The sequence below is a fragment of the Macaca thibetana genome, chromosome 14 (genome assembly GCF_024542745.1).
Source record: "Macaca thibetana thibetana isolate TM-01 chromosome 14, ASM2454274v1, whole genome shotgun sequence".
Lineage (NCBI taxonomy): Eukaryota > Metazoa > Chordata > Mammalia > Primates > Cercopithecidae > Macaca > Macaca thibetana.
In genome coordinates this window covers 67,031,072-67,044,559 of record NC_065591.1, presented here as the reverse complement: position 1 = coordinate 67,044,559, position 13,488 = coordinate 67,031,072, and the positions used below count along the sequence as shown (strand labels likewise).

The following is a 13,488-nucleotide window of genomic DNA, read 5'->3' as shown; positions in this document are numbered from 1 at the left end:
CTTTCTATATGCAACGTGGATCGCCTTATGCAAAGGAAAAACTCAAATACAGCCCTCTTCTAAACCTATAACCCTGAACTACAGGACAACGAATCAAGGTGCTGCCTTGCTTGCTATCAGTCTTCACTATCACACAAAGATCTCTCTCTGGTTAGCTCTGCTTGGGTCTTACAGTTCTGGCCCTTGCAAATACTTCAAGTATGGTACCAAGAAGATATGTAATGCTCCAGAGGCCAACGTGCCCCTCAGTCTGAATACTAAACAGTCTATTCAGGCCTTGTGTCTTTGTACCAGATTTTATTAAAGATCTTTACAGAGCAACATCCAGACTCCAGAATACAGCTGCCAAGGAGACCCTGAAACCAAATAAAGCACAAAAGTAAGAAATTTTACCAGAGTTATTAAGTTCCTTATTTAGGCCGGGCGCGGTGGCTCAAGCCTGTAATCCCAGCACTTTGGGAGGCCGAGACGGGTGGATCACTAGGTCAGGAGATCGAGACCATCCTGGCTAACACGGTGAAACCCCGTCTCTACTAAAAAAATACAAAAAATTAGCCGGGCGAGGTGGCGGGCACCTGTAGTCCCAGCTGCTCGGGAGGCTGAGGCAGGAGAATGGCGTAAACCCGGGAGGCGGAGCTTGCAGTGAGCTGAGATCCAGCCACTGCACTCCAGCCCCTGTGACACAGCGAGACTCCGTCTCAAAAAAAAAAAAAAATACAAGGCACCTAGAGACACAACACCTATAAACAAAAAAACCCCAGGTGTTGACCATAGCTGCTGAGCACAGTGGTTCACCTGAGGTCAGGAGTTCGAGACCAGCCTGGCCAACATGGTGAAACCCTGTCTCTACTAAAAATACAAAAATTAGCTGGGCTTGGTGGCAGATGCCTATAATTCCAGCTACTCGGGAGGCTGAGACAGGAGAATTGCTTGAACCCGGGAGGCAGAGGTTGCAGTGAGCCAATATCGTGCTACTGCACTTTAGCCTGGGTGACAGAACAAGACTATGTCTCAAAAAAAAAAAAAAAATCTTGAGCAAATAAGGGAAGATAAGGGAAAACTATTTCATTTCATACACACGAGTGAAAGCAGGAACTTCTGAAAATAAAGGCAAACACCTGTCCCAATGGAACTGAGGGTTAAATAGACCCCAGGTTTCAACTTGTATTCTCCCACATAAAGTAAATAAATGCAATTTTTATTCACCAAATGCTTACCAGAATGTGGGATACAAGTATTAACAGAAAGACTAGGAAGGACCCTATTCTGCCCCAAGAGGCCCCTGCCCCTGCAGACATACCTGTTATGCTGTGGGGACTGGCTGGGGCATGGCAGGCGGCTCTGGCTTCCCACCCTTCTGTTCTGAGATGGGAGTGGTAGGCAGTATTTCATCTTTGGGTTCCACGATGCTCACATGGTCAGGCAGGGGCTTCTTAGGGCCAATCTTACCAGTTGGGTCCCAGGGCAGCATGATCTTCACCTTGATGCCCAGCACACCTAGAGGACACCACAGTTGTTAGCACACAGCTGGGATCTCACCGGCCCCCATCACACAACACCAAAGAGAGCAAGCAGTTTACTCAAGCACTCCTGGGTCTGGTCCCTTCTCAGACAAATGCCTCTAAATCAATCAATGAATAGGACACTTCTGCAGAAGGAACTCACGCACAGCACCACAGAACATGGTACTGACAAGGACCAAGAGCAGGAGGTGACCTTTCTGACTCGTCATCATGTCATCACTGAAGGGTACACAGATGGCTAAAAAAGACAAACCAACTCTTGGATCTGACAGGTCTCAGCAATTTGATTCTTACAGATCAATGTGGTAATCGATATACCAAGGAATATGAACATACCCAGCTGCTTCCATGATAAACTCCCCCAAATTTTTAGATGTCTGTGGAAAACCAAATCTATCCACAAATGCCCTTTGACAAGCACTCTCAGCTGCTCACCCTGTCTGAGCAACACATGGCGCACAGCAGTGTCAACGTAGTAGTTAACAGGGTCTCCGCTGTGGATCATCAGGCCATCCACAAACTTCATGGATTTAGCCCTCTGTCCTCGGAGTTTCCCAGACACCACGACCTCGCAGCCTTTGGCCCCGCTCTCCATGATGAACCGCAGCACACCATAGCAGGCCCTTTAGAAGAAAAGAAGAGATCTACTTGTGTTATTATCAAGGACCTCCACCAAGTTTAAAAAACAAAACAAAAACTTAGTATTCAATGTTCCTTTAATGGAGAATAAATTTGACCAGAATCTGGCCCCAATGATACCAATTCTCTTCCACACCTATCACACGGAATCTTAGGGTAATATTCATCAAGTATGTCAAGCTCCTAAACATGTACTTTCCAACTCTGGCTGCATACTGGAATCACCTCGGAAGGCTAAAATAAAAAACAAAAGAAACCCTGATGTCTAGGCCCTACTCTAGGCCAATTAAATGGGCAAAGTACAGGAACATGTATTTAAAAATGCTCCCTGGGTGATTCTCACGTATAATCAAAATTGAGAACCACATTTTTAAACTCCAATTACCCACTTTGTGGTCCCTTGTAATACTCTGCAACCTCCGAAGTCTCATTCACTAGGAAAGCTAACCCACCTAGGATCCTGGCTACCTTGCTATTAGAATGCTGATAAAACATTTTAAAATATGCCCTACCCCCCAACTCATTCAGTAGTTTACACTCTGCGAGATACTAACTGGAGAGCTAGCCACCTCCAGGCCCTTTCACATTATCTTACTTAATATTCCACAACTAAGAGGTGGTATGATGGTCCACCTTAGAAGATAGTAGATCCCAGGCTCAGAAGTACATTAACTTGCTTCAATGTGTGCAACTAGCATGTGGAGGGGTTACTAAGACAGACTGCTGAGTCACACATCCAGTTTCCTATTTGGTGGGTCTAGGACTGGCACTAATCTTCTGAGAACCATTGTTCTAAGCGCCTAGCGGGCACTCGAACCAGGTAAGCAGTCTTTTCTAGGTCCTTACCTACGGCCTTGTCTACACTACCCATCCCTGCCAGTCAACCTTCCTACAGCACAGTTTTCCTATCATTCCTCTAGGCAAGGCATTTCAATGCCTTTACATACAGTCAAACTGCACAAAGAACTTCCTGTTGAAATCTTACCAGTACACCCTCACATTACTATCTGCATGCAACTCAGAGGTTAAGTGTCTAGATTTTAAGCTCTCTCACATCAGGTCTATCTTATCTCTTCAGAGTACCATTTTAAGAGTGAACACATTAAGTAGATCCAAATGATTCCTACTGAAGTTTCATGGTATCCCACAAGTACTAAGGCACTTCTACCTAGGGATACATAACACACACCCAGTAACAGGCCTAATTATTCTTCATTGCCCACCGCACTCCCCGACAGGGCTCTTTGTAAAGCCTCCTCGAGAAGACCAACAGGAGTTGGTCCCCTCCTTGGACAGTTCTATTTGTGTTGAACTCCCGAAGCACCCAGAACACTTCTCCATTACAGTACTGACCACCCTTTATGGTTCTCGCTGTTTTCATAGTCTTGCTAGTCTGCCAATTCAGTGAGGGCATGGTTTAGTATCTTACTATAATCCTGGGAGACTAGCAGATCCTGTCACTTTATAACAGTTCATCTGCTAATCAACAAACAGGAGACATATATTTTGATACACACAAAAGGTCATGACCATTATTAGGTCTCAGGACACTTACCTCCGCACAGCAAGCCCTCCTAGGAGTTTGTAACGCAGAGACTCTGCCTGGGCAATGGCACACAGACCTCTAGTGGCCACCTTTTCAGCATAAAGCTTTAAAGGAAGGAAGGGACATCCTGTTACCATCACCACTGTTTTCAACTGAAAGTTGAAAATTTGGCATGTCACACAAGCATCACTTTCTAGACCAAGCTTGCCCAACCCAGAGGTCGCATGCTGCCCAGGAGATGGCTTTGATTGTGGCCCAACAAAAATTGAACATCATGATTTTTTGCACTACCAGTAGTGTGGCCCAAGATAATTCTTCCAATGTGGCCTACGGAGGCCAAAAGACTGCACAACACCATCACAAACAGCATATAATTTCAGTATCCCTCAATTCCTAAAGCACTTCTACCACCTACACACAGTGCAGGTTCCTTGCCCTCCCACCCTGGCTCCTTTGGCCATACCAAGTACACCAATGGGGATAGTCAATCCATCATATGCATCATTTCTATACCCAAGTTGAATGTAAAATCCTTTAGCTATCAGCCATTAGCAGAACAGGCTTACAAAGTTAAGCCCATTATTCATTAAGAGAATTTCAACAAAGTTGTATCAGTCCATTTGTAATGAACAAAGTCTCCCAGTTTTTAGAAGTTATCATTCTGAAGAGCCATTATCTCTGGCATACGACAGAATCACTCACCTCTACACTGCCCTCTGGAAAGCCAAACCTCTTCTGAACTACAGCAGTCAGTTCCCGAATCCGCCGGCCCTTCTCACCAAGAACATTCTGTGTTCTGGGCGGGGAAAAAGTGACAATTCATGACTCTCACAAATGCTAGATTTAACTTTAAATCTTGCATATATATGTGGTAGCAAAATCTCTGCCACAAAGCATATAATTTTCATTGACAAAAACTAAAGTTAAATTTTCAGGCCGGGCGCGGTGGCTCAAGCCTGTAATCCCAGCACTTTGGGAGGCCGAGGCGGGCGGATCACAAGGTCAGGAGATCGAGACCACAGTGAAACCCCGTCTCTACTAAAAATACAAAAAATTAGCCGGGCGCGGTGGCGGGCACCTGTAGTCCTAGCTACTCAGGAGGCTGAGGCAGGAGAATGGCGTGAACCCAGGAGGCGGAGCTTGCAGTGAGCCGAGATCGCGCCACTGCACTCCAGCCTGGGCAACAGCGTGAGACTCCGTCTCAAAAAAAAAAAAAATTTTCAAAATGCAGCTTTTTTTGAGACAGGGTCTCTCTCTGTCACCCAGGCTGGATCACACCAATGGCTCACTGCAGCCTGGACCTCTTGGGCTCAAGCCATCGCCTGCTTCAGCCTCTGGAATAGCTGGGACCACAGGTATGCACCACCACACCCTTATCTTTTTTAGAGAGGGGGTTTCCGCATGTTGCCCAGGCTGGTCTTGAACTCCTGAGCTCAAGCGATCCTATGCCTGGCCTTAAAATCCAGCTTTTAAGAAGCAATTACATTCACTAAGCCCAGACTCACTGGCTGTCTATCCCCTTAAGTTCACAAAGGACAAACCAGCCAGGCGCGGTGGCTCATGCCTGTAATCCCAGCACTTTGGGAGGCTGAGGTGGGCGGATCCCGAGGTCAGGAGATTGAGACCATCCTGGCTAACACAGTGAAACCTCGAATCTACTAAAAATACAAAAAATTAGCCGGGCATGGTGGTTGGCCCCTGTAGTCCCAGCTACTCAGGAGGCTGAGGCAGGAGAATGGCAGGAAGCTGGGAGGCGGAGCTTGCAGTGAGCAGAGATCTCACCACTGCACTCCAGCCTTGGGGACAGAGCAAGACTCTGTCTGTCTCACAAAAAAAAAAAAAAAAAAAAAAAAAAAAAAAAAAAAGGAATAAACCAACTTAGCATTTACAACAATTATAGGTGATGGCCAGTCAAGTGAGTTTTACCTGGTGGCTAAGATAATGATTTCTGTCCTGGTTGGTGTAACTCGCACCTCAACTCCAGAGTAGCCATCTTCAGCCAGCTCCCGAGTAAGAAACTCATTCAGTTCAGCTTTGAAGATGCCATCAGCGACAAACTAATCCAAAAAAAGCGAAGTTCAAAATTAGGACATCGGTGTAGGCTCACTTTCGCCTGAGCCAGTGTCTTATTAGTCAATGCATCCCTCCCCAAAACTAAATACCTCCAACCAATGGTTCCAAACCCTTGTTCCAACAGGAGTGCAGCAACCCTTCTCAGACAAATGCCTCTAGGTCATCTTTAGGAAGTTACTTCAACCAGGGCCCTTTAAACTGTGCCACAGAATGCAGCACAGAGTAGGCAACCTGGGCGAAGGCAACACCCCCAAGTCAGACTCGTCATCATCTCTTCATCGAAGGGTTTAAAACAGTTCCACATGCAAAACAAGAAACTGCTCTAAAATAGCCTATTTACACTTCACTCAGCACAGCAAAGACACTGTACTTGTCACTGTGAAGGAACAGAATAGATAGTGGACTTAACATAAGCTCTCTCACTTGCAGACACAACCTGGACCGTCTAAAGAATCCCAGCCATGTTATCTGGCCTTACGGTACCTGTGGTTTTAACTGTAAACAGAGCTGGAAAATCCTAACTCACAAGAGTTGTGGATTTAATTTTAACATCGAAGTGTAGGTATACGAAATGACAAACTGTCTATTTTTAAAGCTAATGATTTTTACACAGTTCTTTCCCATGGAATAACAAAGCGTTAAATCCGAGGCAGCTTCCTCCCGGGGTCCTCAGACGGAGCAAGCAATCGTCAGTAACCCTTCATGTTGAGGTCGTGGGACCAGCAGACTGTACCCAGACTCGACCAGTAAGAAGACAAGTATACACTGCTGCCTCCCCTTCCCAAAACCATGGGATAAGACATGAGGGAAATGACACACGCCCTCAAAATACCACGTTTACTAATTCCATTGACCAAAAAATGCTCACAAACGCCTTCTCCGGGACAGAAGGGGCGCCTGGTCCCCATCTCTCTGCGCTTCACTCGGAACCAGAGAAAAACCTGTCTCTCCCTTACCCGGCCACACAGCGCCCGCCTGGCTCGGGCCTCTCAATCCACCGCCATCCGCGGCCCGTGGGAATGCCAGGAGGCCTAAGCCGCTTCCCAGGGCAGGGCACGGAGCTGCAGGCCTCGCGGTGGCACCCGAGAAGCCCCTGACCCTCGCGGCGCAGTCGTTCCCCGAACCCAGTCCCCAGAGGCTCACCTTCCTCTTCTTGGAAATTTGCACGGCCATCTTGCCGCCGCGCTCCGCCGAAAGAAAAAGAAGTGGCGGGCGGGCGGAAGTGAGTATAAAGGGCGCGAGCGACGACGGAGGGCTGCGCTACGTGGACGCCTATGGGTGCTCATGGGAAATGTAGTTTTTACGTAAAGAAGGCGTCAAGGGAAGGAAGAGTGTAGGCAGGAACAGCAAAGGGGGTTCGACCAGCAGGACTGCTAGACTTCAGAGGATCTTAGAGTTCAATTCTCTTTTTTTTTTTTTTGAGACGGAGTCTTGCTCTGTCGCCCAGGCTGGAGTGCAGTGGCCGGATCTCAGCTCACTGCAAGCTCCGCCTCCCGGGTTCACGCCATTCTCCTGCCTCAGCCTTCGGAGTAGCTGGGACTACAGGCGCCCGCCACCTCGCCCGGCTAGTTTTTTGTATTTTTTAATAGAGACAGGGTTTCACCGTGTTAGCCAGGATGGTCTCGATTTCCCGACCTCGTGATCCGCTTGTCTCGGCCTCCCAAAGTGCTGGGATTACAGGCTTGAGCCACAGCGCCCGGCCGCGAGTTCAATTCTCATAGTTTAAAAACAAGCAATGCGAGGTGCAGAGGTGGAAATTACAGGTATAAGTTCACACAGCAACAGAGTTTAACCAGCGTGGAACTCTGGCCCCTACACTTTCAGGGTGGACATTGTAATGAAAATCTGCTGAAATCCCTCAGTGAAATTCATTTAAGACTCCTCTTTGGGAGGCCAAGGCGGGCGGATTACTTGAGGTCAGGAGTTAAAGACTAGCCGGGCGAACATGGTGAAACCCCGTCTCTACTAAAAATAGAAAAAGTAGCTGGGCGTGGTGGCAGGCACCTGTAATCCCAGCTACTCAGGAGGCTGAGGTGGGAGGATTGCTTGGACCCGGGAGGTGGAGGTTGCAGTGGGCGGAGATCCCACCACTGCACTCTAGCCTGGGCGACAGAGTGAGGCTCTGTCTCAAAAAAAAAAAAAAAAAAAAAAAGAATGTCCCCCAGTCTGTGCCCATTTCCTCCATTCCAAATGATAATAAAACCTGATATTTACTAAGTGTCCTAGGGACTGTGTTCTGTGCCCTTTATGTTGTTTTCATTTACTCCACCTTACTTTCATCAAGTCCATTACAATTTGTAACAGAAGTCCCAGAGAGTGGCTCGTGTGCCCGCCCGCACTCCCTCTCTTTCTTCCTTCCTTCCTTCCTTCCTTCCTTCCTTCCTTCCTCCTTCCTTCCTTCCTTCCTTCCTTCCCTCCTTCCTTCCCTCCTTCCCTCCTTTCTCTCTCTTTCTCTCCTTTCTTTCTTTTCTCTCCCGTTGCCCAAGCTGGAGCGCAGTAGTACGATCTCAGCTCCCTGCAACCTCCACCTCCCAGGTTCAAGCGATTCTTCTGCCTTGGCCTCCTGAGTAGCTGGGATTACAGGTGCACACCACCAAACCCGGCTAATTTTTGTATTTTTAGTAGAAATGAAGTTTCACCACGTTGGCCAGGCTGGTCTTGAACTCCTGACCTCAAGTGATCCACCTGCCTCACCCTCCCAGAGTGCTGGGATTACAGGCATGAGCCAATGCGCCCGGCCTTCTTTTTCAATTAAAAAAAAATTCTAGCCAGGTGCAGTGGCTCAGGCTTGTAATCCCAGCACTTTGGGAGGCCAAGGCAAGTGGATTGCTTGAGGCCAGAAGTTTGAAACCAACCTGGGCAACAGAATGAGACACTCTCATCTCTACAAAAAGTGAAAAAAGAAAATTAGCCGGGTGTGGTGGTGTGTGCCTGTAGTCCCAGCTACTCTGGAGGCAGAGGTGAGAGGACTGCTTGAGTACAGGAAGTCTAGGCTGCAGTGAACCGCGATTGTGCCACTGCACTCAGCCGGGACAGCAGAGTGAGACTCAGTCTAAAAAAAAAAAAATTTAAATGTCTGTTCATTTTATTATGAAGCTTACAGAACAGTTGGAAAAACTGTACATGTATGCATCACCAAGCTGAGGGGGAATTGAGAATGATGCTACAACTAATATTTTGCTGTTGCTTTATCATATATCTACTCATCCCTGTAGCCACCCACCAATATATCTTTTGAGGCATTTCAAAGTAAGTTGCAGACATTGGTAAACTTTACCCCTAAACACTTCAATAACAGTTTTAAGTTTGAATAGTTTTCTTCACGTAAAAGTCAGGGTATTTCTCTCTAAAACTATTTCAGGTTTTTCTTAAGCATATAGAAAGATCGCCGGGCGCGGTGGCTCACGCCTGTAATCCCAGCACTTTGGGAGGCTGAGGTGGGCGGATCACAAGGTCAGGAGATGGAGACCATCCGGGTTAACTCGATGAAACCCCGTCTCTACTAAAAATACAAAAAAAAAAAAAAAAAAAAAAAAAAAAAAAAATTAGCCGGGTGTGGTGGCGGGCACCTATAGTCCCAGCTACTCGGGAGGCTGAGGCAGGATAATGGCATGAACCCGGGAGGCGGAGGTTGCAGTGAGGTGAGATGGCGCCACTGCGCTCCAGCCTGGGTGACAGAGCGAGACTCCATCTCAAAAAAAAAAAAAAAAGAATATAGAAATATCGCCGGGCGCGGTGGCTCACGCCTGTAATCCCAGCACTTTGGAAGGCCGAGACGGGCGGATCACGAGGTCAGGAGATCGAGACCACGGTGAAACCCCGTCTCTACTAAAAATACAAAAAATTAGCCGGGCACGGTTGTGGGCGCCTGTAGTCCCAGCTACTCGGGAGGCTGAGGTAGGAGAATGGCGTGAACCCGGGAGGCGGAGCTTGCAGTGAGCCGAGATCGCGCCACTGCACTCCAGCCTGGGCGACAGAGCGAGACTCCCTCTCAAAAAAAAAAAAAAAAAAAAAAAAAAAAAGAATATAGAAATATCTAGCAAAATAGTGAACCCACATTTCTTCATGGGCAGTGCTCTCCTTCCCCGTTATACCAAAAGAGGCTTTCCAATGTGCCACACTCCCTGGCAGCATCACTCAGTTATTTTCTGGTCCTAGAAGCCATTGGAGTGTTTAACTCCAGCACTAAAACAACTCTGATGTAAAGTGACCTGTCCTATAATCATGGAATTAACAGAGTTCTACAGGAGCTGAGCAGAGGGACCAGGGAAGACGACAAAAAGTGGCTGGGTGCTTTGGCTCACGCCTGTAATCCCAGCACTTTGGGAGGCTGAGGTGGGTGGATCACCTGAGGTCATGAGTTTGAGACCAGCCTGGCCAACATAGTGAAACCCCATCTCTACTAAAAATACAAAAATTAGCCAAGTGTGGTGGTGCATGCCTGTAATCCCAGCTACTTGAGAGGCTGAGGCATGAGAATCTCTTGAACCTGGGAGGTGGAATTGCAGTAAGCCATGGTCAAAACCACTGCCCTCCAGCCTGGGTGACAGAGTGAGACTCCATCAAAAAGAAAAGAAAAGAAAAAAGAAAAGAAAAGAAAAGAGAAGTGGACGAACCAAAGAACCAAAGAGATGGTAGCTGTAGATCTATCTTTTTTTTTTTTTTTTAGGAAAAAGTTTCCCTCTGTCGCCCAGGCTGGAGTGCAGTGGCGCAATCTCAACTCACTGCAACCTCTGCCTCCCGAGTTCAAGCGATTCTCCTGCCTCAACCTCCCGAGTAGGTGGGATTACAGGCACACACCACCACTAGCTAATTTTTGTGGTTTTAGTAGAGACAGGGTCTCACTATGTTGGCCAGGCTGGTCTCGAACTCCTGGCCTCAGATGATCCACCCGCCTCAGCCTCCCAAAGTGCTGGGATTACAGACATGAACCACTGCACCCAGCAGATGCCCTAGTTTCTGACTTCAGTCGTGAATGCTTGGCGACAACCCTTACCGAGATGAGGAACCTAGGAATAGGTTGTTTTTCTTCCCACTGCCCCCCCAACCCCGCTCCCCGTCCATCTGTTCTCTCTCTCTGCTCTTCATGCGCCTCTTCATCCAGCTCCTTGGTCTGTCTATAGAGTGGTGCCAGGTTGCTGAAAACGTGAGCCTGGTAAATCCACCTGCCTGACTTCCCTATGTCTTCACTAGAGATGTGGGCGCTGAAGGAGAGCACCCGCCGTTGTGTGCTGGGATGAGAGTAAAATCACAGCAGGCTCCTAGACCCTCTCAGTGAATCACTTCTATTTCCTCATTCCCATATGCCTCACATTCTCCCACAGTCCCTATTATAATATTTGACAAAGCTTTAACCCCAGAACCTCCTCACTTTCAGAAGTCAACCTCCCTCCTAGCCCCTTGGCCCCCTAATAGATTGTACAGCCAGAAACTGCCTCCTGCCCATCCTATAATCCTGTGTATTCCTGGCTATCCTTTCCTCCTTCCTTCCCAGCTTAGGAAAGAGACCATCTTTCTTCCCAAGGCCAGCCTTCCCATTGTGTTCTGGTCCCAGTTTAGTTCTGTTTCCTTGAGACCTTGCTCTAGCAATCATTCTCCCCCTTGCTCATGGTCATCTCGCTTCATACTGACTCTTTCCTTTCCCTGCTGCCCGCATGTTAAATACACCACTTCTTCAGGGTTGTGCCTCCTCTCATTGCTTCAGTAGTGTTCTGTGCATCCCCTCCTGTAACACTCATCTCACTGGGTTGGAATGGTCTATGTGTTTCTCTCAGTAGACTGTAGGTTCTGTAAGAGCCTGGACTGAACCTATTTTATTCATTCTATTCAGAGCTTGGATCTGGACAGGCTCAGGCCCAGTGTCAGTCAAAGTTTGAAGAGCAAACAAATAAATGCATGGATTCTAGTTTTTAGATAATTCCTTGTAGCACGGAACTAATATGAATTTGCCTGCACATGCTGTATCTTATCTGGGATGTTCAGAAAACCAAATTCTGGAGGCTCAAAGCTGAGGATCAGACAGTGGCAAGTTCTCTGAGGTAAATGCCACCTCTTGATGATGTGGTAGCTCATCTGCTGCCCTTCCCCAGGGATGCCAGGAGGCTGCCTGCCTGAGTGTCACCCCCCAGTCCCAGGAGAACGTCCATGAAGGAAGCCTTTGTCTTGATCATACTGCCCTTCCTCTGTCTAAGACTATTATAAGAAAAAGGCAATATAGTACTCAATGCTGTGGAAACAATAGTAGTTGTAATACATTGAGTTGTTACTAAGAGCAAGGACAGTGAGAGTGCCTTAATCTCTCCCTGGGTATCCAAAAAGAAAGCAAAACTCTATCTGTTTAGCCCACAGAGTCACAGAATTGTCCCTTGGATTGTGAAGAGAGGACTGTGAGTGTCTGAGAAACATATGGCTTTGTGGCCACACTTGGGCCATGCATGGGCCCTTGGAGCGTCACAAAGGACTTTCCTGAAATTCCTGAAAACCAAAGGTGAGATTTGCCCTGGTCAAATGAATACAGCCCACAGTTTCTGGGAACAGTTTGAAAACAGTAGAACCTCATAGAAAGCATTGAATTTACCTGAATTTACCTGAATCCAAAGGCTAGGCACGGTGGCTGACGCCTGTAATCCCAGCACTTTGGGAGGCCAAGGCAGATCACTTGAGGCCAGGAGTTTGAGACCAGCCTGGCCAACATGGTGAGACCCCCATCTCTACTAAAAATACAAAAATTATTTGGGCATGGTGGCAGGCCTATAGTCCCAGCTACTCAGGAGGCTGAGGCACAAGACTCGCTGGAGCCCAGGAGGTAGAGGTTGCACTGAGCCAAGATTGTGCCACTGCACTCCAACCTGGGCAACAGAGTGAGACTGTCTCAGGAAAAAAAAAAAAGAGAGAGAGAGAGAGAGAAAGAAAGAAAAAGAAAGAAAGAAAGAAAGAAAGAAAGAAAGAAAGAAAGAAAAAGAAAGAAAAAGAAAAAGAAAGAAAAAAAGAAAGAAAGAAAGAAAGAAAGAAAGAAAGAAAGAAAGAAAGAAAGAAAGAAAGAAAAGAAAGAGGAAGAAAAACTTACCTGAATCCCACTTGAGGAGCTTGACAGAGAGAGAACTGAAGTTGTGGGAATAAGGGTGGGTGTCCCTGCCTTGCTGCTCCAGAGTGGCTCAGAGGGAGGTGGGAGGACAGAGGAGCTTCTTCTGTTCACAGAGAGAGGGTAAATGGGTCTCCACTATGGCACCTGTTAAGGGATTGCTGTTCTAGGGCAATAGCGACCATATTCAGTTGTCACTTACTTTAGAGTCTGACACCCCCAGAGAGACACAATGATGTCATTGGATTCTCAGTGATTTGGTTAAAATAGATCGGTGACTCACTCTGGGCCTCAAATTGAGTCTCTGCATATTCATAGAAGAATGCTGTCAAATAAATTTGAACAGATCTTTTTTCACTGCTTTTGTATCATTGCTTAAAAGACTCACACTTCTGAATACCCCTACTTAAAATAAAAATAAGATTCAGTGTATGGAAGGGTGTGTTAAAACAAGCATCCTCACTCTGTAGGTGAGGTGTGAACTGGTTCTTCCTTTTTGGAGGGCAGCTTGGCAGTATCCACTAAAATTGAAGATGTAGATTCCCTTTGGCCTAGAAAATATATTTCTTTTTATCTACTTCAGAAAAACACTCACACAATGTACATGGGGTGATTGCAAGAATGCT

General features: G+C 47.1%; 1 protein-coding gene and 2 non-coding genes across 17 annotated transcripts in view; all 3 read right to left on the bottom strand.

Moving 5' to 3' along the window:
• Nucleotides 1–280: 280 nt before the first annotated feature.
• The window catches only part of RPS3 (ribosomal protein S3), a 735,956-nt gene continuing 722,748 nt past the window's right edge, over nucleotides 281–13,488 (bottom strand). For 9 of the 15 annotated variants that reach the window (XM_050756437.1, XM_050756433.1, XM_050756434.1 and 6 more), the window contains exons 2-8: nucleotides 6,925–6,984; nucleotides 5,635–5,765; nucleotides 4,411–4,504; nucleotides 3,718–3,812; nucleotides 1,959–2,146; nucleotides 1,301–1,497; nucleotides 281–356 (exon numbers count right to left, since the gene is read on the bottom strand). In XM_050756437.1, the coding sequence (XP_050612394.1) occupies nucleotides 1,304–1,497; nucleotides 1,959–2,146; nucleotides 3,718–3,812; nucleotides 4,411–4,504; nucleotides 5,635–5,765; nucleotides 6,925–6,954 (732 nt within the window). In that variant the 5' untranslated portion in view covers nucleotides 6,955–6,984 and the 3' untranslated portion in view covers nucleotides 281–356; nucleotides 1,301–1,303. Of the gene's footprint in view, nucleotides 357–1,300; nucleotides 1,498–1,958; nucleotides 2,147–3,717; nucleotides 3,813–4,410; nucleotides 4,505–5,634; nucleotides 5,766–6,924; nucleotides 6,985–10,820; nucleotides 10,827–13,488 lie in introns of those variants that run through there. The other 6 variants (XM_050756435.1, XM_050756430.1, XM_050756439.1 and 3 more) reach the window with 2 other exon arrangements.
• On the bottom strand, nucleotides 1,603–1,748 carry LOC126936688 (small nucleolar RNA SNORD15). The gene has a single exon (XR_007719509.1). It is a non-coding gene; the product is annotated as a small nucleolar RNA SNORD15 (small nucleolar RNA).
• Nucleotides 5,918–6,065, bottom strand: LOC126936689 (small nucleolar RNA SNORD15). Its single transcript, XR_007719510.1, has one exon. It is a non-coding gene; the product is annotated as a small nucleolar RNA SNORD15 (small nucleolar RNA).